The 25891-nt window shown below is 30.2% G+C and overlaps 1 protein-coding gene across 1 annotated transcript in view; it reads left to right on the plus strand.

Moving 5' to 3' along the window:
* The window catches only part of LOC114424050 (two-component response regulator ARR18-like), a 37989-nt gene extending 12571 nt beyond the window's left edge, over positions 1-25418 (plus strand). The window contains exons 2-7 of the mRNA XM_028390918.1: positions 22659-22808; positions 22913-23076; positions 23679-23925; positions 24067-24143; positions 24666-24792; positions 25147-25418. Of these exons, the coding sequence (XP_028246719.1) occupies positions 22659-22808; positions 22913-23076; positions 23679-23925; positions 24067-24143; positions 24666-24792; positions 25147-25418 (1037 nt within the window). The remainder of the gene's footprint in view (positions 1-22658; positions 22809-22912; positions 23077-23678; positions 23926-24066; positions 24144-24665; positions 24793-25146) is intronic.
* Positions 25419-25891: the final 473 nt, after the last annotated feature.

Below are 25891 nucleotides of genomic sequence, written 5' to 3' on the forward strand. Positions count from 1 at the left end.
GATCGTCTTGAAAACATCTATAAAAAAAAGGAACTTGACCCTAACTGCGACCTACCAATAGAACCAAAGTTATCAAAAAGAGCATGACCCTAACCGTGACTTTCCGGTATAACCAACACTATCGAGCTCTTACAATAGAGAAACTCTCAAATTTCATTAATCCTCAAATTCTGCCTTTGGAGAGTACAAGAGTTCCCTATTTATAGGCTAATCTTGAAATGCTATAATAAATTTTCACTAATATACATTTACCAGATGCATTGATAAGTGCATGCCACTAAATGAAAAATGACAATAAACATGAAAATAAATTCCCGCTAGCCACTAAATGACCTAAAGCATTCTAGAAAGCATTTAGTAAGACTAAGAGAAAATGAAAGGTCACCAGAAAATTCAGCCATAAAATAGTACAAAAATTACAAATAAATGACACAAATTGGACTTAGTTGTTATCTAATCAACCAAATATTAATAGTCCGCCAAAATTGATCAACTCAACCCCTGGATGCTTCTTGTCTTGTAAATTGGGCTTCCCAAAGTGATTCTTCAAGTTGGCCCCAAAGTATCTTCATCAATTTGTAGGAAAGTGACCCTATTAGGTATAACCCTTAATTCACATTGGTCTTCTTTCTCTTTGATCTTTAGAATCAGGTCTTTCAATGCTTACTTCATCCTCTTAGTCTTGGACCTTGTCATAGGACCTCCAATCCCATATAAAGGATCATTAGACGGGTTGGTTGCACCTCTATCAACAAGGCTAGATGGACCAAATCTCCTTATGTCACAAGTTTGTTAGGAAACATCTCACAATTATTCAATCTTTTGAGTTTGTTTCCTATTTCTTTGAGGTATTTTAGTTTGAAATTTTTTTGATAATTTAGGTTCACTAATTTGGTCCTCAAGTAATCTATTCTCCACACTAGCTTTGGGACTAGACTCATCCCAATTCCATCATTTTGACTCATCTACAATTACATCTTTTCTCATTATTGTTTTCTAGCCTCTTGGATCATATAGTTTGTAAGTTACAGTTGGATGATACCCAATGAAGATCATTAGATCACTTCTATCATCCAACTTCTTCCTCACTTAACTGGAACATGTTTAAAGCATAAGGAACCAAAGATCTTGATGTGTGACACATTAAGTTTGCTTCCAAACCAAGCTTCTTCTAGAGTTTTCTCGTGCAAGCCTCTTATAGGACTTCTATTTAATATGAAGGAAGTCGCTAACATAGTTTCTCCCCCAAATACTTAGGCAATTTCATGCCTTTTAACATGCTTCTCTCCATGTTCATGATAGTTATGTTCATTCTTTCAGCCACCCCATTGTGTTGGGATGTATAAGGAGTAGTTACTTCATGAAGCATTTCTTCTTTATCACAATATTTTTTAAATTCATGTGAAGTATATTCACCTCCACCATTTTTCCTTATCACCTTAATTGCCTTCCCACTTTGTTTTTTACACATCAATTTAAACTTCTTAAAAATAAGGAACACTTCACTCTTCCTTTTTAGCAGGTAAATCCACATCATCATTGTATATTCATCAATGGAAGATACAAAGTAATTGTTACCTCCAAGAGACTGGACCTCAAAGGCTCCACACACACATATGAATATATCACTTCTAACTTGTCCCTTAATATGGGAGGGGCTTTGGATTTGAATGCATTTCCGGTCCGCTTGCTCACATAACAATTTTCACATATCTGTTGTGTGGTTCCATTATTTGTGGAAGACCTTGTACCATTTTCTTACTCTGTAATCGGTTCGAACTTATGAAATTCAGGTGTCCAAACATGTAATGCCACAACCAATGCACTGCTTTCAAGGTGGCAGCAAAGTGCTCTTTCTCAAGTACTTGAATTCCAATCTTGAAAGTCTTGTTCTTTGACAAAGGAAGTTTCAGGATCAACTTTCTATTAACAACATACACCTTTATTGAGTTTTGTTGTAGACTCATAGAATAACCCTTTTTTGGAAATTGCCCAAGACTCAACAAATTGTTCTTCATTTTGGAACATAGAGAACATTTGTAATGCAATCCTTTACTCCATCCTTCCTTTTAATCATCACTTTACCAACACCTTCAACAATAACTATTGAATTGTCACCAAACTTCACCTTGATTTTCACCTTTTCATCAAGATCAATGAACCACTCATTTCTCCTTGACATATGATTTGAACAACTTGTGTCCAAATACCAATGATAAGAAGAATCACCTTCAAAATTTGTAGTTACCATCACTAAGACATGTTCTAAATCAGAATATTCATCACGTGCAAGTTGTGCCTTATCTTCTACACTCATAAGCAAAATGTCCCCATTTCTGACAGTTATAGAATTGAATTTATTTCTTATTAAATTTATTCTTGCTATACCTATCATGACCTTCATTCTTCTTATAATTATTTTCATTGTGATTTTGATCCATTGTACTATTTTCCCTGCTCCATTATTCTGCCACTCGTTGTTCTTCGATTTTCTTGTTCTCCTTCTTATTCTTGTTTCTACATCAATCATTCTTTATGGAGGTTTTTTTCCTGTAAGGCTTGTTTTTGTTCTTCTTCTTGTTTTTGTTCATCCTTATTTCTTGTACTTCAAGAGCACCTTGTAGTTCTTTCACTTGCATTTCCTCGAGATCCTTGGCCTACTCTATTGGTACTACAATATAATCAAACCTCGGGGTCAAGATTCTCATGACCTTCTCAGTAATCATCATAGTTGTCAGTTATTCACCATTAATTTTCATTTGATTTGTAATGATCAACAACTTAGTGAAGTACTCAACAACACTTTCGCCCACATTCATTTGAAATAGCTTATACTACCTCCTGAATGTCTACAACTTCACCATCTTTAATTTATTAGCACCACCATGTGCTCTCTGAAGGATGTCCAATGTCACCTTTGTTGTATTGGCCAAGACAATCTTCTCAAAATTATTTGCATCTATACATTGATGGATGATGAGCAAGGGTTTGCCATCTCTCTTCTCTACATCGTGATGGGTTGTTATTTGTACATCAGATGGATTTTTCTTCAATTCTTGGAGCCCATGTCTCACTATTTTAGTGACGTCTTGAAATCAAAAGATAACTCTCATATGGGCACACCACCTATGATAGTTCTTGTTAGTCAAAATAAGTAGGGAGGTTGGAAGATTTCTATTTGAAAAAACATATTTCCCCATAACTCTCACTCCAAGAATTCAAACAAAGCTCATGATACCATTGTTAGTGCAAGAACACTCTATCACACACACTCACAACAAAAGTTTACAGAGGAATAGAGAAGAAGTGAAAGCAGAAAAACGATTATTATTCACACACACTTCACAAGTATACACACACAACATTTTATACAATTGGCTCAAGTTCAACTAACTCTAACAGCCACACTAATTGAACAGTTGGGCTCTAACAAACTTATAGGCCCATTAACTATCATAATAGAAAACAGACTTAAGCACCAACTAACTACAACAAAATTGAATTACTCACAAGTATGCAACATGATAGTAAAAAATGAGTCCTAATTTGTTAAAAGCAACCTTAATTCTCCTTGTTCTAACAAGTTGCATTCAAATAACTATAAAACAAAGAAGCTCATGTATGGAGACTGAAGAGTTGTTTTTTTTAGACAATATATGAAGAGTTGATGTAAACATTAAAATATAGAAGAAGAAAAAAGCATTCATTTAATTTTTATCATTGCACAAATTTTGCATTTTAGTCTTTATATTTAAAATCATCTCTTTTAATTCCAATACAAGCACTTTTAATTAAATCTCTTCTAGTCCTTATCTTACAAAATAGCAAGGACTAAAGGATAAAATGTATGTATTAACAAGGACAAAAAATGATTTGAAATTGCTTGTATACAAAAACTAAAAGGAATGGTTTTATAATGTAAGAATTCAACCAATAACAATGATTGCGACACAAAAAAAAATAAAATCTCACCGATGGCATAAGTGATAGCGATTGTGTCCAAGGGGTTTAAGGTTCAAATTCTATGTATGTGCACTCATAGAAGATTAGTCACTGCTTTAGTGGGTACTACTTTGTTTTAAACTATGGCCAATAAAAAAAATATAAGAATTAAAAGGTAATGTTTGTCCAACTAGATGAACTAAATGAGTTTTCTTTTTCATAAAAAAAATAAGGGTTAAATGCACTTTCAATAAATTAGCGTAAACTTCTAAAAGCTCATTATTTTTGTTTGTCCAGTCATTAGTTGAAGTGGGATTATCAAAAAATAATTAAACCAGGTATAATTTGCCTAGCTCGACCGTGGAGACAATGTATCTGATGCATTTTTAGAAGTATTTTTTTTTATTCTTACACTGTGAGACGTATACAATCATAATTTGTAAATTTCTTGAAATGTAAATGTATGTGATAAATAGTTCGTTAACATTATTGGTGCTAACCTATGTAGCCAAAGTATCATTCATGGCATTGTTGAAAACTGTTTGGAATAAATTAATGCATCGTACAGGACAGGTATGACTAATTATGTAATGATGCTTGCTTAGACAAATCATATACTCAATAACGATTATGAGTCCTCTTACCCCACGCCAAGATGTAGATCATATCAGAATTAACATAATTACCAGCTTCTTCACTCCAAGGTTCTAATCTCATCATTGTTATTTTGGTCATGGAGTATTTTTTGAGAGTGTGTGCTGCGTTTTAATCACTTAAAGTTAAAATAAAAGTAAATATAAAAAAAAGGCATTTATCTTTCTTGGAAAATTCTTAAATTATACTTTTATCTTTTTTTTATTTTATTTTGAGATATGAATATGAATTACATTTATTTTAATATAACAAATTTGTTTATAATTGAAACTAATTATAATTATATCTTCCAATACATTTCCAATGATTTTGAGTTTTAATTTGCGCATAGTAGAATCCATATTGCACATTTTATCATATTTGATATTTGATGTAATAACTATGTAACCTTAAATAATCATACTTCCATGAGAAGCAAAGAAGAAACCCAATTAATTAAAAGTTTATTTATTGAGCTCCAAAAGGTCAACTCTTAAATATAATGGTTTAAATTTTAAGCATATCTATGTAAATTATTTTACAGGACCAGGAACTTTTTTTGTTATTTTTGAAAGAAAAATAAGTATTTAAATTAACATTGATCACGTTATTATCATAAAATTATTTAGACTTAATATTCACCCAATTTTTTAAAGGCTATATATATATATATATATATATATATATATATATATCCCATAAGGAACAAATACAGAGGTCATCTGTACGAGGAATACAGAATACAAAATAGCCCTTTGTCTAAAAAGACTAAGTTCCATTGGCCAAAAAATATGACTATAGATGTTCCCTATTATGTGTGCTAGCTATAAACAGCCCCATGGATTAAACTGCCAAAAAAATATATTATTTACACTTAATTTATGATACTATTTAACAAAAATAGCATATTAAATGAATCTCTGACTTTATAAGTACTGATCAGTTTAGTTATTATAATGGTAAAAGTATTATTATACGTAGTCCCTTAAAGTTACTAAATATTAGCCATTCTAGTCCTTGTTATTATAATTTTAAGAATTAAAATGATCATCGTTTAATTATTTTTATAACTATACCATTTTTCAAGGATTAAAATATTATTATTATTATTATTATTATTATTTTAAAGACTAAATTGGCTGTATTATTGATGCATTGCTTTTTTTTTTTTACAGAAAATGTATTGCTCATTTAATGACGTATTGATTTATCTAAAGATTTAAATTTCTTAAGTAATAATTAGAATAGTTAACTTTTTAATGATTTGATTTTATTATAATAGATGGTTAAATTATGATAGAATTGTATCAAAATCTAGTAATTCTTTGAAGGTACTAGCCTTATTAATTTTCAAGAAATTGTTGAATTTTTATTAGTTCAGGCAATTTATATAATTTTTACCAAAATAATCTAGCTGGTTGAGTAGTGCGCACTCCTTCGATTCCTACATACAAAAAGAAATATATAATTTGTCGCATATTACGTAGAAATTTATATTTGTTATCTGCGGATGAAAGTGCCGCCCAATTATTGACGAGTTGAGCTATTCTTACAAGAAATTAATTGATTTATTTCTTCAAAATTCAAATTGGGACGTAAAATATTATTGATGCAACTTAAGGCCTACGAGAGGACATGTGACTTACATGCACTAATCCAATTATCAATTTATTTCAAAAGGGGGTTTGAATACCGACGAAGAAGTCCAATCCCGCACATCAAAATGGTTCAGATTCCAATCGATATCGACCCATACCATATGGTTCTTATTTCTTAAAAGGCATTGCGAAATAGTATATGAAAAAGAAGATCTAAGATTTGTCTGATCATAAAAGTTACACCTGTCGCAGTTTTTAAAGTAATAAAATAATTCATATTTAATTAGGAAAAAGAAAATAATTCATCCTAGGCTTAAATGCTTAATTACAATTTTTACCTTCAATTTTTTAATTTTTAACAAATTTTACCTCCAACTTTTTAATTTGATGTATTTTACTTCTAATTATTAAGAATTTTACAAATTTTATCTTCTGTCATTTATCCAATAATAAACACAAAAGTTAGGAATAAAATTCACCAACAAATTAAAAAATTGGAAGTATAATTTGCTAAAAAAAATTAAAGATAAAAAATATAATTGTATTAGTAGTAAAATGATGGAGGGTAAAATTGGTAAGAATCTTAAAAACTAAAATAACATGCACCAAATTAAAAAATTAGGAGTAAAATTTACCAAAAATTAAAAATAAAAAATACAATTAAACCTTCATATTAATCGACCCATGAGATCAACATATTATTAAATAAATGTAAAAGTGTCGTTTTCACATAATTTTTAATAAGACTACTTAAAATATAGTTTTTACTTGTATTAATTTAGAAAAAAATCAATCTAATTCATTTTAATATACGTATAATAACATTTAAATTGCTCGATATATTAAAAAACGAACTAAACTAATATTCAATGCAAATGAGGACAAGATTCAAACTTACTAGCAGCTAGAAGTGTAGAACACATGGCTCACGCATGCATATGTCACATGTTAAGATTCATTTGCTGTTCAATTATTCTATACAACTCGGAATGCAAGGTACCAGGCTGTTTTTAATCAATCACTGTGACTTGAATTCTAAAGATGTAGCAGTACAGTAAAGCGAAAATATAAGTAACAAATTAATCCTTCACACAATTCACTAAAATATGGAAATTGTCTATTGTACTTATAGGGGACACAATCCTTTCATGGGTATTGTTGAGAACCCCTTCGGCCTTAACCAAGCACCTACTTGGCCAGGACCACGGGGCTTAGGCTGCAAACCAAGACATTAGAAAATATCATTTGACCAAGATCGGATACCTAGACGGTCTAGGTCAAACACCCCACCAAAAGGGCTTGACCCTCTTAAATCTGATATGTGAAAGTAATAAAACCCATGTGAATAAAGAGAAGTCATCAACTATCACAAATTCACATATTTTTTCACCCAGGCTAAGTGTTTTGATTAGACTAAAGAGAAGTCATCAACTATTACAAATTCACATATTTTTTCAACCAGGTGTTTTGATTAGACCAAAAAAATCTATATGTAGTAATTCTAGGACTCTTTGGAAAGATACCGCATTTTTAGAGTGAAAACTAGATTTGGTTTGTTTTTTTTTTTGGAAAAATGTAAATTATATTAAACCCAAAATGATACAACAATAAACGGGACATACCCCGCAGCTAGAGAAAATCAAAAGTTTCCCTAATACAAGAAAGCCTATATCAAGATGTTAAAACAAATGCAACAGGTACGTTTGTCTATATATAAGAAACTTAATCTTGCTAATAACCTCTATTACAGAAAATTGATAATCTTAAAAAATCAGCTTGTTCCTAGACAGCCAGATGCAGTAGACTGTAATTGCTATAGCCAGACAACGTAATTTTCCTTGAACACCTTATGTGGATCTGCCCCTAATGTATTCATAGACTTTGCCAACAAGCTAAGTGTTTCCATATAATAGAACACCAACTAACAGTAGGCTTGACACCTCTAATATATTCATAGACTTTGCCAACAAGTAATTGTTCATTAGTGCTCCAAGATTGAATCCTCTTTTTGGCCTCTTCCGTACTTAGCTCTTTGGAGATAATAAAGTCCCTTATTTGAATGATTTTCTTTATCAAAATTGAATCTGATGAAGAAGTATTGTAATTCCACACATCGCTCCCTCTGAAATAGTAATGGTGAACTCACCGAACCCATAGAGAAACTTTCTTACAATGAAAGTCCCACAGGATACGGGAAAGAAGCGCAATGTTCCAGTCCTTGAGATTAAAAAGGCCTAAACCTCATTCTTTTTTTGGAGAACAAACTACTGACCAAGCAACCAAGGGTTTGTTTTTGCCAATATCCTTTGGTTTGTTTACCTTGGCACAAGCCTCACCAATTCTGTCTTTCTCTTAATGTTTGGTAACCCTCTCACCAGATTGTGTTTGGAGAGCTTAGAAAGAGTTTTCATGTTGAGATGACCTACTTTTTTGTGCCATAGCCATTTATCACTATCAAAGGCTACTAGACATAATTGGTTGGGTAAGGACTCTAGACATATCATATAGAGGTTTCTCTCTCTCTTATACTTGAAAATAGAATCTTTTCCGTTAATGCTTCTTTAATCAGATAAGCATTTGGTTCAAACTTAACTTTATAGCCATTGTCACATAGTTGGCTGATACTAAAAAGATTATGTTTCAATTCTTTTACATAATAGACATTTTCAATCTGAATAAAGTTTGGTTTACCAATTTTACCTACTCCTTTGATGAGGGTTTTTTTGTTACCTCCAAAGGCAACAGAACCTCCACTCTTTTCTCTTCTCTAGGTCCAGGAATTTACTTTTGTCTCCAGTCATATGCCCGAAGCATCTGTCCAAGAATCACAACTCTTTTCTCTTGTTGTGGAGTAGACAATCCTATATCAAAAAGTAACAAGATCTTAAGTACCCATAGTTTTTTCGATCCTTGTATGTTAGTTACCTTTACGAAGGAAATGTTCGTTTTTCTATCTCTTAGAGTTGGAACATTGTCTTTTAACCTTTCTTTTTTTGTTAGGCTTTTGAAAAATTCTATTAGGGTCTTTATTGAAGAAAAAAATGCTTAGTAATTATAATCTTGTTTAGATAATTTATTTTACAAGCATAAAGAATATTTTTAAAAAATGAAATAGTGCATCCCATAAACTGAAATTAACTTATGGATAAATTAAAATCATTTTTTAATAAGCTAAATTATATTAACTTTTTTGAAAAGTTAACTTTAACTTATTCATAAACTAACTTTAGTATTTATGAAGAAACTTATTTAATAAAAAACCCAAATGTCAATTTGAAAAGTGTTTCGTGTATCATATTAGAATATTAGTAGATACTAGATATACAAATTTTGTTCCTGATGGGCTTGTGGGATTATCTAAACAACTTTTTTTGAGAACTTAGGAAAGGGAATGCTTCAGGCCAAATTCATTCTCTCCTTTGAAATAATGCTTTCATTTGATTTATTAACGATATCTACGAAGTTCCACTAAAAAAACCATTACTAATTATGTAAAGATTAATTTAATTTGAATGAAAATAAATGTAATTTTAAAGATTGTTTATGGTTACCAACCTTAACTAATAGTACTAAAATCATCTTACAACCTAAATGGCTAAATATCAGTGTTAATTCAAAGGTAAATGAACTATAGCTCAAGTTTTAAATTCACTAACAAAAATAAATATTTTTTATTTAAAAAAAAACAAAAAAGGCTACACATGTAAGCAAAAAGGCCCACACATAACTCTCAGTTAAAATAAAAATATATATCTCAAATATTTTTTTAAGCCTTGGGTCGACCATGCTAAATGTTATCATAATATTTTTTTTACGCCAAGTGTATCATATATGAAAAAAATATTGTTGGAATCAAATAAAATCAACATACATAACAAATATTTTTTCCTAAATTAATGTTTAACATAATTTATATCCAGGGCTCAAATTTAAAAATCATTAATTAATATACAACAATCTTATGTTAGTTAAATATTTTTATGGAAATCTTATGTCAGTTAATATACATCATAAAAATAAAAAAGACAATATATAAACAGTATAAAATAATCTTACACTATTATTCCATTATAAACTATTGTGTGTTGTAAGTTTTTTTTTTAATTTTACAATAATTATCTTAAAAGTAATACCAATGATAATTCATAATTAGATAACAATGTAAATTTTATTGAATTTTCGGTCAATATATAATCATTAAGTGAAAAAAAAAAATCTTTTTTCAATCAAATTTGAGATTAGATTTTGGTATTAAATGCCAAATGATCATAGTATAAATTATTTATTATGAGATTATATACATAATAACTACTATTGCACAACTTAAACTTGAAACTATTTATACATATTAACCAATTAATTAACATATATCATATTTTAATATAAATAAGACTATAATTCGTTTTTTAAAGTATTAGTTTTTTTGGACTTTAGGAAAAAAATTCAAAGGAAAGCACTAAAAATTGCATAGAACCATGGAGGAAATTACATTAGCCATAACAATGTTTGAAATAAAATATGAAACAATATCAAAGACTCGTCTGACCTTCTAAAGACAAGCCTCACAACTTGATTAACTTCCTGCAAAACATGAGATGAGACTACTACAAGAATCCTCCCTCTTAAAAAAAATCCCATAGATACTCTGAATTATGCTAAAACAATGATGATATAAACAGGACAACCATGTTTAAGGAACTTAATTGTAACCTGAGAATATTTTTTTAGGCACCTGAGAATATTAGTTAGTAGATATAAAACATGTAAATAATATAAAAGCAAATCTATATCTAAAACCTAAAATAACATTTCATTAAAAGAATATATAAAATAATTATGAGGAGAAAAGTAAACGGTTAAAGCCAAAAACTTTTTCCAATAATAAGTGTGTAGATAAGGCATGAAAGATCTTTTATTATGCATTGGTGTTTTTCTTCTCCATGACGTCCTGTCGCGGCAGAACCTTTCTACCCGCTGCATCACTTTTGTTCCTTCCTTTACTATAAGGGAACCGTCACTCATCATCGTCGTTCAATTGTTTATTTATAAGAGAAAAAATTAACAAATAAAATGAAATAAATATTTAAAACTAAAATTATTTTAAAACTTAATATTTATAGAATTTTATTTAACTTTTTCTGAAAATAAAGCATATAAATTAATTTATAAAAGAAACTCAACTTATTTGTGTTATTTTTTCTCCTATCGGATAATAATGCACTTTTTCACCTTATCAAATGACTCATGATTAGATTAAACGTTTCTTCTTTTATGCTCGTACTTATTATTTCCCATGGGCCAGCATTGAGTGAACACCAATTCAATGGCACCTCTTATGACTTTGCTCCTATTTTGTTTGACTGTGGTGCCCTCAAGATTAAGGCACCACAACCACACTGCATTTATTTCAATTCCTTCTTCTTCTTCTTCTTTTTTTTTTTTTTGGTACAGTGGGAATAAAGAAGAAAACCAATGGGTGGTATTTCAATTCCTTTTGATTGCTCTTGGGATTTTTTTAATTTTAAGTATATATGATTTTGTTATTTTAGGGCCTTTTGTTTTTAAATTTAAATAAATATACTTTTATCATTAATTTATTTATGTAAAATTGTTAAATTTTTATGTCTAATTTAAAATATTCTCAAATTAAATTAACTAAATTGTATTAAATTTATTTTGGGAAGTTTAAAGAAAATAGTTAAAATTTATCAACTAAAACATCATATCATTCAAATGAAAATCTCCAAATTTTCCTTACTCAAATCATGATATCCTATTTTATAAATTTTTTCAAACATTTTCATTTTTTTTTACTTTTAAATATTTCAAATTCATTATATGCTCTTAAATATTTAAATAAAAATACCAACAAATGTTGATACAATTATTAAGGATTAAACTTATATCCCACAAGGGCGTGTGTTATTGAGTTTGAATTTTACAGTCAATGTTAAAACCTTCTTGGTAGATAATTTATAAGTATCTTTGTAAATATTCTTTGAGTCTTGAAATATGTCTTAATCATGATGAGCTTCTGATTCCAAACTCATCTAAATTTATTGTAACAATTTTTTTAAATATAAATAATATTTTTATTATTTTTTATAAAATAAATTAATAAGGGGTCTAAATGTACCTAATCCTTAAAGAAGGAAAACTTAATTAAATAAAAACCAATATAGTACAAACTAAAAGAAATGAACAATATAATTAACTCTTTGAAAATTCATTTCTTTCAACTTTCCCATATACATGCTCGTGCAAAGCTATATACAAAAATAAGGTTTTTCCTTCCTGCATCTCCAAGTTACTTCTTGGATCTTTTTTTTGGCTTCCAAAATGACCGATCCAGAAGGTAAAGAAACATCCCAATAAAGGTGCATGAAGCAACTTGGAGGTGCAGAAAGTAGCAGCCTGAAAAAGAATTAATACGAAGCCTGAAGCCCAATGAGCAACAAAGGCACCAGCAATGGCCCATAATATAGATAGTCCGGTGTTTGAGGGTATTGCTACGCACACAATGCAAATTGCTAGTACACCCAGCATAACTTGTGCAATATCCATTTTACCCTTCCATAAAATTGATACGGATTGCGTATGAGGCTTACAAATTGGCAATCCGTAGCTCATACGGATGAGGCTTACGGATTATTAGCACAATAACCAACTAAGCTAATAGACCAATTATGTTTAAAATAATTGATGTCACTATATATAATACTAAAATTTCTAATGTATATTTAATGCACATGTAAATTTAGATAATAAATTTTGTGACAATTAATTTTGATCTAATAATTAATATGTTTACATATATGAATTTTTATGAAACTTATGATTTTTATTTAAAATTTATATATGTAAGAAAATACATTATTAGATCAAAATTAATTGTAATAAGGTCAAAAAATACATTAGTAGATTTATGTTAACAAACATATGATTTTTATTTACAATTTATATATGTAAAAAAATTAATTATTAGATCAAAATTAATTGTCACAAAATTTATTATCTAAATTTACATGTGCATTAAATATACATTAGAAATTTTAGTGTTACATATAGCGACATTAATTATTTTATAATATAATTGGCCTATCAACTTAGTTGGTTAGAGCATCATGTTAATAACGAAAGTCCCAAGTTCAATTCCTGCATGGGTCATTAATTTTAAAATAATTCGTAAAATATTTTTTAAAAAAATTAAAAAAATTGTTTGGGTCACTTACGAATTGGGCAATCCGTATGGAAGGGCAAATGAGAATTGCGCAAGTTATGCTAGGTGTACCAGTAATTTGCATGGTGGTGCACGTAGCAACACCCAGTATTTGATAGAAGATTCACTTTTAATCATTTTAAAAGCTCTTAAATTAATTTAATTAATGAAAATATTATGGATTTTTTGCGATACCAAGCATGTTATATAAACATCACACCTAAAAGAGTCCTCTAGACATAAGATATAAAGTATTTGTGTCTTAAGACACCAAATCATGAAAACCTCATAAACAAGACTCCAAAATAAATCCCAAGGGATCTCATTAAGGGAATAAATACAACACATATCCATAAACATATCTAAGCCCTAAGCTGATCCCCACTAAAATAAAATATAAATAAATGACAAGGCTCAGATCTCACCCCTAAGTCCACTATCAAGCCCACATTAACCATGAATGACATGCTCCTCCGAAGCTACATCATAATTGGCTTCCGTGTCAAATAACATGATTATCATAGTTACTAGAAAATGCAAGGGTAAACTCATTTAAAAAGAAAACATCACATAATTAAAACAATATAAATCATCATTCCTAACAGAGTTAAGGAAAATCTTTCACATTTTTTATAACAATATAATTATACAACTCCTAAAGTAGCACATCAATCTCAAATCACAATTATTTATCACATGTCTAATTATTATGTTATGTCATGTTGACTCTTTACTCCAGGGAGACTTTTACCGTCTGAGCAATTAATTCAAGCACATCCTTTAACATAGTCACACATTGACCATTCAGGGAGACTCGAACTAATCATACGAAGGAAGTGTAGTTTTATCATAAATGGATGAGCGTGGATAGTGGCTTACCTCAGTAAGGCTTGGAAATACCTTATCCGATTGAGGGATTCAGCCACTCATCCATTCTATAGGTCCATTCCCGTTAGCCACCATTGACAACCTCCAACACTAGGTTAAGGGCCCACTAAACACCCTTAATTTACATGTCTACTCATATATAATGTCATTCATCAATGCATGCATGTTATAATTAAACATCAACATTATATAACATCATTGTTATACTCATCCACCATCATCAATATAATTCATTTCATCAATAACTCTCAATCCATTCTATATTGAGTTTAATCCATCATATCATCAATTTAATCACATACATCTTGTTCAATTCCTTATCAATTCACCATTCATATAATTCTCACACCCATGAACTCTTACATAGTTCATCTACACCTCATGAGACTTTACATCACAAGTACTCATAGTCAAACAATAAATCTCAATATATGAATGTGAATTACATAAGAAATAACAAGAAATCACCTCAATTCATTTCATTTTTAAATCTACCAACAAATCAAAGAATTTAAGTTTAGAATTCAATTGAAATGCATGGAAGAAGATTTTGACAAATACTCACACTTAAGCGTGATCAACTTTGCGCTTAAGTAAGGTCCCTTTTCTTTCCTTTCTGCTTACCCTTGCTTAAGCACGGCCAAATGTGTGCTTAAGCAAGGTCTAGTTGTCAACTTACTATAACCCCGTGCTTAAGCGAGGCTAAGGGTGCGCTTAAGCTAGGACCATTTTTCTTCCTTACTGTAACCTTGAGCTTAAGCAAGGCTAAGGGTGCACTTAAGCGAGCTCCAATTTTCTTCCTTTCTGCGACCTTGCGCTTTAGCGAGCTCCAACTTCTTCCTTACCGTAACCTTGCGCTTAAGAGAGGCCAAGGGGTACTTAAATGACCAATTGCAATGACCAGCTTATTAGTCTCGCTTAAGCACCATTTTAGGCTCACTTATGTTAGACCTTGTGGCCTCAATAATCTTAAGAGGGATAGGCTTAGAATGCAGAAGAAGCAACAACAATCAATTTAATAATGTTCTATAAATATGCAAGGCAAAATTGATTGCAATAACATAAATGAGATAAGGGAAGAGAGAATGCAAACACAGTTTTATACTGGTTTGGCCACAACCCGTGCCTACGTCCAGTACTCAAGCAACCTACTTGAGATTTCCACTATCTTTGTAAAATCCATTACAAAGTCTGAACCACACAGGGACAACCCATCCCTTGTGTTCAGGAATCCTTTACAACAAGAGACTCACAGTCTCTTAACCAATCTCATTGAATAAGAAGAATGGAAGAAGAATTCTCTCTTCAAGAGAAGAATATTACAATGAATATCATGTAAGAATCCTTATAGATTTTGCAAGTGTTTGATCAAGGATTTCTTGAGAGAGCATTTGACAATGAAGTTCTTTTGGAATCTCTCTCATTGTCTTTTGAGAGGATAAGACATTTTTGCCAAGCAAAACTCTCTGCCTAAAATTCGTGCCCAAGTCACCTATTTATAGGCCTTTGATGGCCATTCACAAATCTAATGAAAAGATGTGATTGTTGGCAGATTTTCTGAAAACTTTCCACTAGTAATCGATTACAATGTTTGTGTAATCGATTACACAGTTATAATTTGAAGGGTTATGACTTTTGAATTTGAATTTCCAAAGTTTCGTTGTTGGTAATCGATTACAGACATATGGTAATCGATTACATGTTGAAAATTCAAATTCAAAACATTTTTCAACAGCTATTTCTCAACCCTGTCTTCTGGTAATCAATTACACTTCCTGGTAATCGATTACCAGAGCCTTGAATGTCTTGAAAACACTTTGTTTTAAGGCAAGGCTTGGTCTTTAATGAATCTTGAAACATGGCTTTGCTTGTTGAAGCACTCTTGAATTATTCTTGAAGCAAATGCTTATCATTTGAAGCAGCCTTGTTTGATTCTTCTTTGACATCATCAAAATCATGTATACATACATTCACAACTTAAGTGCTACTAACTTGCAAGTTCACGCTTTTACCATATAATATCTTCCAATGGAAGCCAAAATGGATTCGAACTCAAATATTTCAATGTTCGACAATAAAAACCAAAGAGAACACACTTTAACATCTCGAAAATAATGATTAAACACACAAAACAAAGATTTCGAATGAGTTAAGCTTCCCTTAACTACACAACTCGAGATGGTGACTTTTGAAGAAAGAAGGAAAATGAATGATCTTTGGGTCCAAGAGAGGAACTTTCTTCCACTTCCATAATAACCACACTAAGAAAACATCATCCATAACCCGAAGCCAATCAAAATGAAAATCAAAACACCTCAATATAAAGCTTTTCCATGAAAGTCCATGGGTGCTGTAAGGAAAACAAAAAATGACTCAGAGGAAGAGGGGAAGACCATCTCACATATGCACAGTCTACAATCACAAAAAAGAAGAAGAGAGGAGTTCCCTTTTGCAAACACCAAAGCTTGAGGTTCCTCCATTGGTGGTTTCTTGGAGAAGAAAAAATGAGAAGAGAATGAAGGATTTTCTTTCTTTTGAATGAAGTTTCAGAAATGTGAGTGTAAGGAGGTTTATGACTCTACAAATCCCCTCTTTTTACACCTTGGTTCTAGGCATGGAAATGGGGCCCGAACCCGTGAGGCTCACCCCGGACCTGCCCCCGATTTTGAAGGGGAAAACCTAAGTTGATTGAGGTCAGGATCGGGTTCGAGTGTTCCTCGACAGCCAAAGTTGGGTTCAGGGTCGGGGATGAGATTATTAATACCTGTCCCAAACCCGCCCCGTCAATAATTAATTTACAAAAATATCCCTACATATATATAACATACTAAAACTTGAAACTATTGGATAGGATTTTATGTTGTCATGTACAATCTAAAAATATGTTGTGATCGTTATTAAAAATTATATTTTTCATAAGATTTTACAAGCATGCTGGGGGCGGGGAAAACCCGACCCCGTTCGGGGCAGGAATAGAAGGTTAATCTACAATCCTGTTGGGTTTTGGGGGTGGGGGTGGGGGGAAATGGGGAGTTGGGGGCAGGGGTGGGGTAAGCAAAACCCGGCCCCGACCTACCCCGTTGCCATGCCTACTTGCTTATACTAAATACACCTACACTCTCTCATAACTCAAAACCCATCCCCCTAGGCCCAAACACACCAAGAACCCACTAATATACATAAATACATACTCAACATCACTAACTAATAATTTAATAATTCATTCAAGTACTTAACTTAAATTTAATTTCTCTTGCAATTTAGATAAAGCATTTGATCAAACAATTAATAAAACACAACATTACATGGCATAGATTTATACATTATTATTAGGATAAATAGTTATTTTCATCCCTGAACATATAAAGTGCTGACAAATTCGTCTCGAAAGATGAAAATTCAAATTTTAGTCCGCGAAAGTAAAAAAGTGCGACAAATTCATCCATCTGTTAACTTTCATCTGTTACCATTAATAAAAGATTAAAGAGTCTACATGACACATTCAAGAATGAATTTGTTAGCACTCTACATATTCAGGGATGAAAATGACTATTTACCCTAAATATAATTTAATCTTCATCTTCCCTCCCTTTTTAATCTTTGCAAGCATAACATTACAATAAACACTTTAAAAACTAAGAAAACAAGTATAATTTAAAACAAACATAATAATAAGAATAATCTATTTATTTCTTTGAATCCATAATAGAATTTGAGAATAGAATATGAGAATTATCTTCATAAATCATGGCTGAAATGAAATTTAAGCTTAACATAAAGTTTAAATCAACCAACCCTAATAATCTAACACTAGACCTAACCCCTAAAACTCATTATTCCAATTCCAATTTCCACATCCCAAACTCCAAATCCTTTGCAGTTAAGCTATCTGTTATAATAGAAAAACCCATGTTCATTGTCGATGATGCAACTCCACATGTCGCGGTTCACGAGCTCTTTCAAGGAACTCATATTGTGGTACCGGTCGTTGATGTGGTTCGAGAGAAGGTGTGCTTAAGAATAAAAAATTGAAGATTTGAATCCATTGCGATGGCAGTGAATGGAGACTCGACGAAAAGTGACGTCGGAGGAGTTACACAAATCTCACCGGAGACGGCAAAAGGAAGGAACAAGCATTGGGTTTAACTGGGTTTCATGGTTAATGATTTTTAATTGAGCAAAAGTGAAAGATTAGATTCAAAATTGGCATTTGAAGGATTGTGAATGTTGCTACTACTAGGAATGTTATTCAGTTCTTCAACAAATCCATTTTGGCAAAACCATTGCTTCCGCTGAGAAGATCCGTGTAGCACTAAACGTTACGTGTTGTGGATGTCAGTGGTAGCAGAGATGAGGATTCCAGCGAAGATGATGGTGTGGATGAAGGAAAAGAGGAATGAGAAGAAGAAAAATAAAATTAAAAATGTGGTGATGCCGCTAAAAATCATCTCTGCGACAACGCACAGTGGAGAGGAGTTGGCGCTTGTACTGCGAAGCAAAGGCTTTCATCCTCTAGCAATCCATTGTTAGCTACCATTACCAACTACGATTTAATATCTCAACCAATTGTACCTCCAAACAAACGTTTGCAGTGAAAATCTTCCATAACCGATTGATACCACTTTGTCGCACCAAGATTTCAACGACAAATTTGCAGTGTGCGGGTGACCCTCTCGAGGGGGTTCTCAGAGATTGATTACTGTAAATTAGTGAAGGGTGTTATTGAAACATCACTTTCAAATATTATTCTCAGGTTAATTAAGTTTTTAATGAGATTTAAAATTTTTGTTCTTAAATTATTATTTTTTAAAAATTTGATCCCTAAAGAATTTATGTTATTAAAAATATTTTATATCGTTAATGTCTTATATATTAAATGATGAAGTGTCATAAAATAAGGTAGATTAAATATTACCTGTATGTCACATAAATATCATCTAAGTTTTATTATATTTAGGTAAATAATTAAAATATTATGTTATTAAAATGAAAAAACAAAGAATAACCATTATTGAATCCTAACACTTGAAGTACCTATGAACTTATAACAACTACTAAGGAGATTTTCGACGTAGAACAATAATTTATCATCTTCATCTACAATCTATGATGATATTCGTTGTGGATGTGGAGAAAGAATAATTTTGTTCATGTCTTTAAGGACTAATTATAATAATGAAAAAATGTTTAAGGATTATTTATAATAACGATAAATTCTTTAGGTACTATTTTTTTTTTTAAAATAATTTAGGGATAAAAAATTTAAAATTCCTATAATTTGAGAACTAAAAACTTAATTAATCTTTACTCTTATAAAAAAGTTGAAAACAAAATATAAAAAGTATATATTATTATATTCGGTTTTAAAACTGGATCACCGTGAACCACTTGCCCAAGAGATCCACCTTAGAAGTGGTCTATATTTATATGCAAAATTTACTAGAAATATAATAATCTTTATTAACTATTAACAACTAGTTATCGATTAATGTTTACGTTTCTAAAATTTACTGAAAAATTATTAATAATATCACTAAATGTGTGTCTTCCTTTTAAAACATAGAAGAATTAAATGACAAATTTTGAAAAGTACAAAAACATTATCTTTAATTTTTCTTAAAAAAAAGAAATTATAGATTTGATATAGAAATTACAAGAAAGACAATATTAAAATGTATATGTTATGATAAGAGAATTTAATAAAATATTCTTAAAGTGATAATGGTAAAATTAACTTCAGGATTTTATAAAAAAAATTCATTGAGAAGTAATAATCTTATTTTTTTTTATAATTATTACAACAATTGTGTTAATTTATAACATAAAATAATAGAATAGTAAAATTAAAAAATAAAACAATGTTAAAGATTAAGTTTTTATTAAAAATTATTTGAAAGTAATAATTATACTTACAAAAGATTTTATCTTTAGAATATAATAATAATAATAATAATAATAATAATAATAATAATAATAATAATAATAATAATAATAATAATAATAATAATAATAATAATAATAAATTTCCATAGCAATAAATATATATATCTTTTAACTTTCTTTGGTCTTTGACCATAACTAAGTAAATGTAGTCATGAATTAAAATAATATTATAATAATTTTATAATCAATGTGAAGCAATGTTCACAAACATAAATAACCATCATTGAATTTACATAAATGTATTAATTATTCCATACCACATGTTAATATAAGAATTTCTATAATTTCATAAAAAATAATGTATATAAAAGGAAGGTCTTGTCATTTATTATAAGTAAATTAAATCTCATTAAAATGCTTTTTATTTTTTGTTCCTTTCTTGACTTTCATTTTCTTTTGGTTTTGACCAGGTGGTAATTGGTCTACTTCATTAAAATAAAATTTTATAAAACTGCCAGTAGAAAATACTAATATTCATCCAAAAGTCCAATCTCTGCTACTATTTAATTGGCGCATCATCCCCTTGGCATACATCAAACACTTCCTCCATCTCTTCTCTCCATGGTTTAATCATTTTCTTAGTTGTTTAAACTTGTATCACATGTTCTCTTTAAGCTTTTTGTTCTAAACATGGATGATCAATCAATATCAATGGTTAATTGCCCTCCTTCCTTTGCAACAGAGCTTAACATTCTGCTATTAAATAACAACACATTGTCTCTTGTGTATCTGTCATCACTGTTGAAGCAGTATGCATTCAAAGGTATACTTTGAAGCCTTTTTTCTATATTACTTTGTTTCATATCAATTTAATTTGGTTTAAAATACTTTTTACAAAAAAAAATCAATATATTAGTGACAAAATTCAGTGATGAAAATTAATATTGTTTTATCCTAAGTAATTGAGGTTACAAAAATTTTAGAGACATTTTTTAATTATATAAATTTTTTTGGGTAGAGTATTTTTTTGGTCTCTCTAAAATATGGAAAATCTAGAATTAGTCCCTCCAAAACTTTTTGTCTCATTTCAGTTCTTCAAAAAATTTAACATGTTATTATTCATACAGTATGTTAACTCTGTTAGTAAGCCTAACATATTAATATAGTATTTTTAACAAGCACTACTACCAATTTTATTTTTTTTTATATAAAAATGTTGTAAAATGACTCTAATAGATTCCATGTTCAATCTTTTCTGCCACACAAACAGATTCACTAACAAGAGTTAACATACTGAATGAATAATAATATATATTAAAAATTTAGGAGGATGAAATGAGATGAAAATTTCTGAAGGAATCAATTCCAAAGTTTACATATTTTAGAGGGAAAAAAACGTATTTTATTCTAAATTTTTTCATCATTAAATTTAATTTTTCTTATAGTGATTGCTTAGTTAATAGTGTTTTTAATCCGGAAAGATTTTCAAATTTTGATTTTTGTGACTATTAAAATATTATTTTTTGTAGTCCCTATCCTTTTTGAAATATCAAAACTTGGTCCCTATATGAGGGAAAATTTGTTAGCTTCAATGACTAAAACTAAGGTATTTTAAAAAATACAAGGATGAAAATTATTGATTGTTAAAGTTGAAGATATATAAAACCAAATTTGAGAAAAATTTCAAAAACTAAAAACATATTACTAATCCAATATAATTCAATCATAAACCCTATCATTTTGTTTAAGTTTTACTTATTGATCTTGTTTTGCCTTGTTGGTGACTTGGTGTGCATCAAGAATACTCATGTTTTTACTTTGTATTTTCAATGTTATATATAAACCACATACTAAATAGACTAGGACAAACTATATAAGTGCTTAATGGGTAATTGGGCAGGCATGGCTATTAACCAGAATCTATATTCTGTCAAATATATATATATATATATATATATATATATATATATATATATATATATATATATATATTTATCATTTCATTTTCTCGACCTTTACCAAACTGTAACTCATGACCCAATAACGTTAGGCTTAAAATGTTACCAGTATATTATTCAAAACAAAATACATAAATTTAATACTATTCATAATTAAATTATTAAAAAGTAAGAATACTAATAACCAACTTTTTTGAATCTAACCTAAACTTTGAAACTATTTTCAACTAAATTAAGATACCCATCGAGCTTCTTAAAACATAGTAATTAATTTTTTACACATACTATATTTGCATTTGACTCATCTATATTTTCATTTAATTCTCAAAACAAGAAATTAAAAAAAAAAAAGCTTACTTCAATTGATTCTGCAAGAGTTTAATCAGGACATCTATATATACATGTTGAGCTAGTTGAGGAAGCTATACAAAAATTTATCTTTACAAAATACTATGTTTTTTTCTTCTGCTGAATTTAATGCTAATCCCATTGCTTGAGTAACTGACGTGAATAGTTACTAATTGTTTGGTTACTCAGTTACTTTGACAGATGAAGTATCTATGGCTATGTCCATGGTTTCCAATCATGAAAATCAATTCAGACTTGTCATGGTTAAACTCAACATGCCTGGCCTACATGACCTTGCGTTTGTGGATTTATTGCATGAGAAGGACATTCCAGTTGTTTGTGAGTTGGAATTTCAGGTTTTCGATGCAGTTAAATTTTCTCCTAACAATTTAACTCTCTGATCTCACTACTTTTTTTTTTTTGTCTATATTTATCATGTCCAGTCATCTCATCTGGAGGGTCTGAGGATACTATTTGGAAAACATTAGCTAAAGGACCTTGTTATTTCCTCGAGGAACCAATCCTTTTTGAGGATCTCCAATACTTGTGGCTAATTGCACATCAGTCAAAACCTAAGTCAGCAATAGAAGCACAACATGCAAACAAGGTATGTTGTTAATAGGGATTAGAATTTACAAAAACCAAATGATAAATAATTTATGGTAAACCCTCGTGTTGGTTTTTGAAATTACACATGTTACTTCATTAGTTTTTTTTTTTAAATAGTTACTAACTAAATTAGTTCCTTCGAAATCTAAAATATCATCATATTAATTGTTCCCTCAAAAATGTTTGGAATGTTTCATCTTATTAATTAGTCACCATGGAAACTAATTGGTTATACTATTTTTAAATACTAATTTGGCTACTAATTAAGTCCTTTAATGATTAATACAATGACAAATTTTTTGGAGGATAATATATATGGTGACCTTCTAGATTTTTGTGAGACTAATTTGATCATAAATGTTTAGAGGACTAATCTTTTGACAATAATTATAACTTACGAGTACCAATTATGTTACTCAATAATTTATCCCGTAATAAAACAGTAAATTTCATGCATAACATTAACTATATTCTAAACATGGCAATGTATTCAAAAAATAAAAAGTGCAAGAAAGAAGGCTGGTTGAGGAAAACCTATTAAACAAATTCCAAAATATATATACTTGCATTGAACAGTTAATTATTGGCACACAATGCCAGGCTTGTAGAGAAAAGGAAGAAAGGAAGATTGATAATGATGGTAATGAAAGCAAGCAAGGAGAGAAGAGAGAAGAACTTAGGCCAGCCATGATGAACTTTAACCGTGATAACCATATACCTAAGGAGACTGAGAAAAGAAGAGAACACAAAATTGGATTTGCGAAGAAAAGGAAAATCCTTTGGACTCTTGAGCTGCGTCAAAAGTTCACAGAAGCCCTAGAATATCTAGGCGGCATTGAGAGTAATAGTATGTTTTCTCCCATTCTATATTGAATTTTCATTAGTATTATAATCTATTAATCATGGATTATGCTTGAAATATCCTTGATAATAAGGTAATCACTAATCACATATTTAACATCAGCTCTTTGTTTGTTTTTGTGTTCAGTTGCTCGTCCAAAAGCGATTCAAAAATTAATGAAAGTGTCTGACCTAACATTAAACCAGATTTCAAGTTATATGCAGGTTTTTCATGTCCCTTCAACTTAATTAGACATGGAATAGTTTCTTATAATATTTAATATTACTATTGCATGTTTTTAACCCACAAGTTTGAGTATGACTTGGTTTATATATATAATACTCTATTAATATCACATAGCTGCTACTTTAAGGAAAAAAAAAAAACTGAAGGAATGCAAAGACATCACAATAGGATTGTCGGTTTGGTTTAGTGGAGTTTTAGTTCCTAATTTCGTTAGACATGAGTTCTTTTGTGATAGGAATGGACCTCCTAAATATAGCTGCTTCTTTCAATTGGAAATTGCATTATTTAAAAGATAAATGGGTATAGTAGTACTATATAGTTAATAGTTTAATTAGAATTGTATCACTACATAAAATTTGGATGCAACGATGCATTGTTACTTTTATCTTCCTTTTCCCACTTGCTTTCACGATTCTTGTTTGAATCACAATATGCCTGCTATGACAAATTAACATGTTCTTTGTTCTTTAATATGTACATGATCAACAACCAATGCACAGAGATACAAACTTCAGCTAAAGCGTAATAAGGTCACTATCGGTTATGGTTCATATCAAGCGGGTACATCATCAAACATTAGTGGCAAGACTACGTTTCCCTCCTCGTTAGGGAGTTCAAGTTACCGAGGTATGTTGTCATATGCTTAGGTGTGAAAGAAATACAATAAGATCAATTCCATTTGATTTTCACTAATCTTAGATTACAAAATGGCATTTTTTAAGAAAAATGATAGCAACACATTTGGAACACATCTTTTATTATTAACTGAAATTTATTAAGAGGCAAGAAATTATGAGCTGAGTATCCTCAAATAGGAATTGGGATATGCTTGATTTTATGAGTCCAATGAATTTCAATCAACAATCAAATGTGTGCTAAAGAATATATTACTAACATTTTCTCTTCTGTTGATCATGACAGTAGAACAACAAGAGCATATGCATGAGTCTATAAACCATCCAACAACTGAATTTGCTGCAGGTATCCCTACATCATTTGCTCCCTTAAATGCGAGCCCAAAACAAGACCTGAACTCTGGTGAAACTCAAGAATCAGATATTCACAAACTGCAGAGTGTCCTAAGCAATTCATTTGTTGCAAATGAATTGGCCAGCCAAATTGATGGTGCTATAGTGGGAAACTCTATTCCAAATGCTTCTTCAACACTTCAAAACCTACCTGAAAATGAATATGAAGAGTTCTTCAGAAGTCTTGAAGATATTGAAACTGATAATTTTGGACTCATGATGTAATAAATTTCTCAATGATGTTTTGGGTGCCAACTTTCAAGTGCATGCGATGCCGAGCTTACCGAAGACCTATTTATCATATAGTAATTATATGTTTACAACCTTCTATGTTAAGTTTTAGAATCAATTGTTTAATAAATTGGTAAAAGTACTATCCAATTTACAGTTTACTGGTTTAATTGTGATAAAACGATTATAATTAAATATATGAGTAAACATGAGCTACTCGAAGTGAATTACTACAAAGAAATTTTAAATTTCTAATAATGTTCTTGTATGGACATTGAACAGGACAAAATTCACAATAGATTCCAAGCAACAATTACAAACAGATGAAATTTTGACACATATACTACACGGGAGATTTGAATTTTTGAGTAAAAATTGTAATGAAAGAGAAAACTACACATGTCCACTTACTCAATGGTCTCAAGCTCGTTTTTCCGCCTAATATTTCAACCTAAGAATTTATGCCC

The sequence above is a fragment of the Glycine soja genome, chromosome 8, assembly GCF_004193775.1.
Source record: "Glycine soja cultivar W05 chromosome 8, ASM419377v2, whole genome shotgun sequence".
In the NCBI taxonomy this organism is placed as follows: domain Eukaryota; kingdom Viridiplantae; phylum Streptophyta; class Magnoliopsida; order Fabales; family Fabaceae; genus Glycine; species Glycine soja.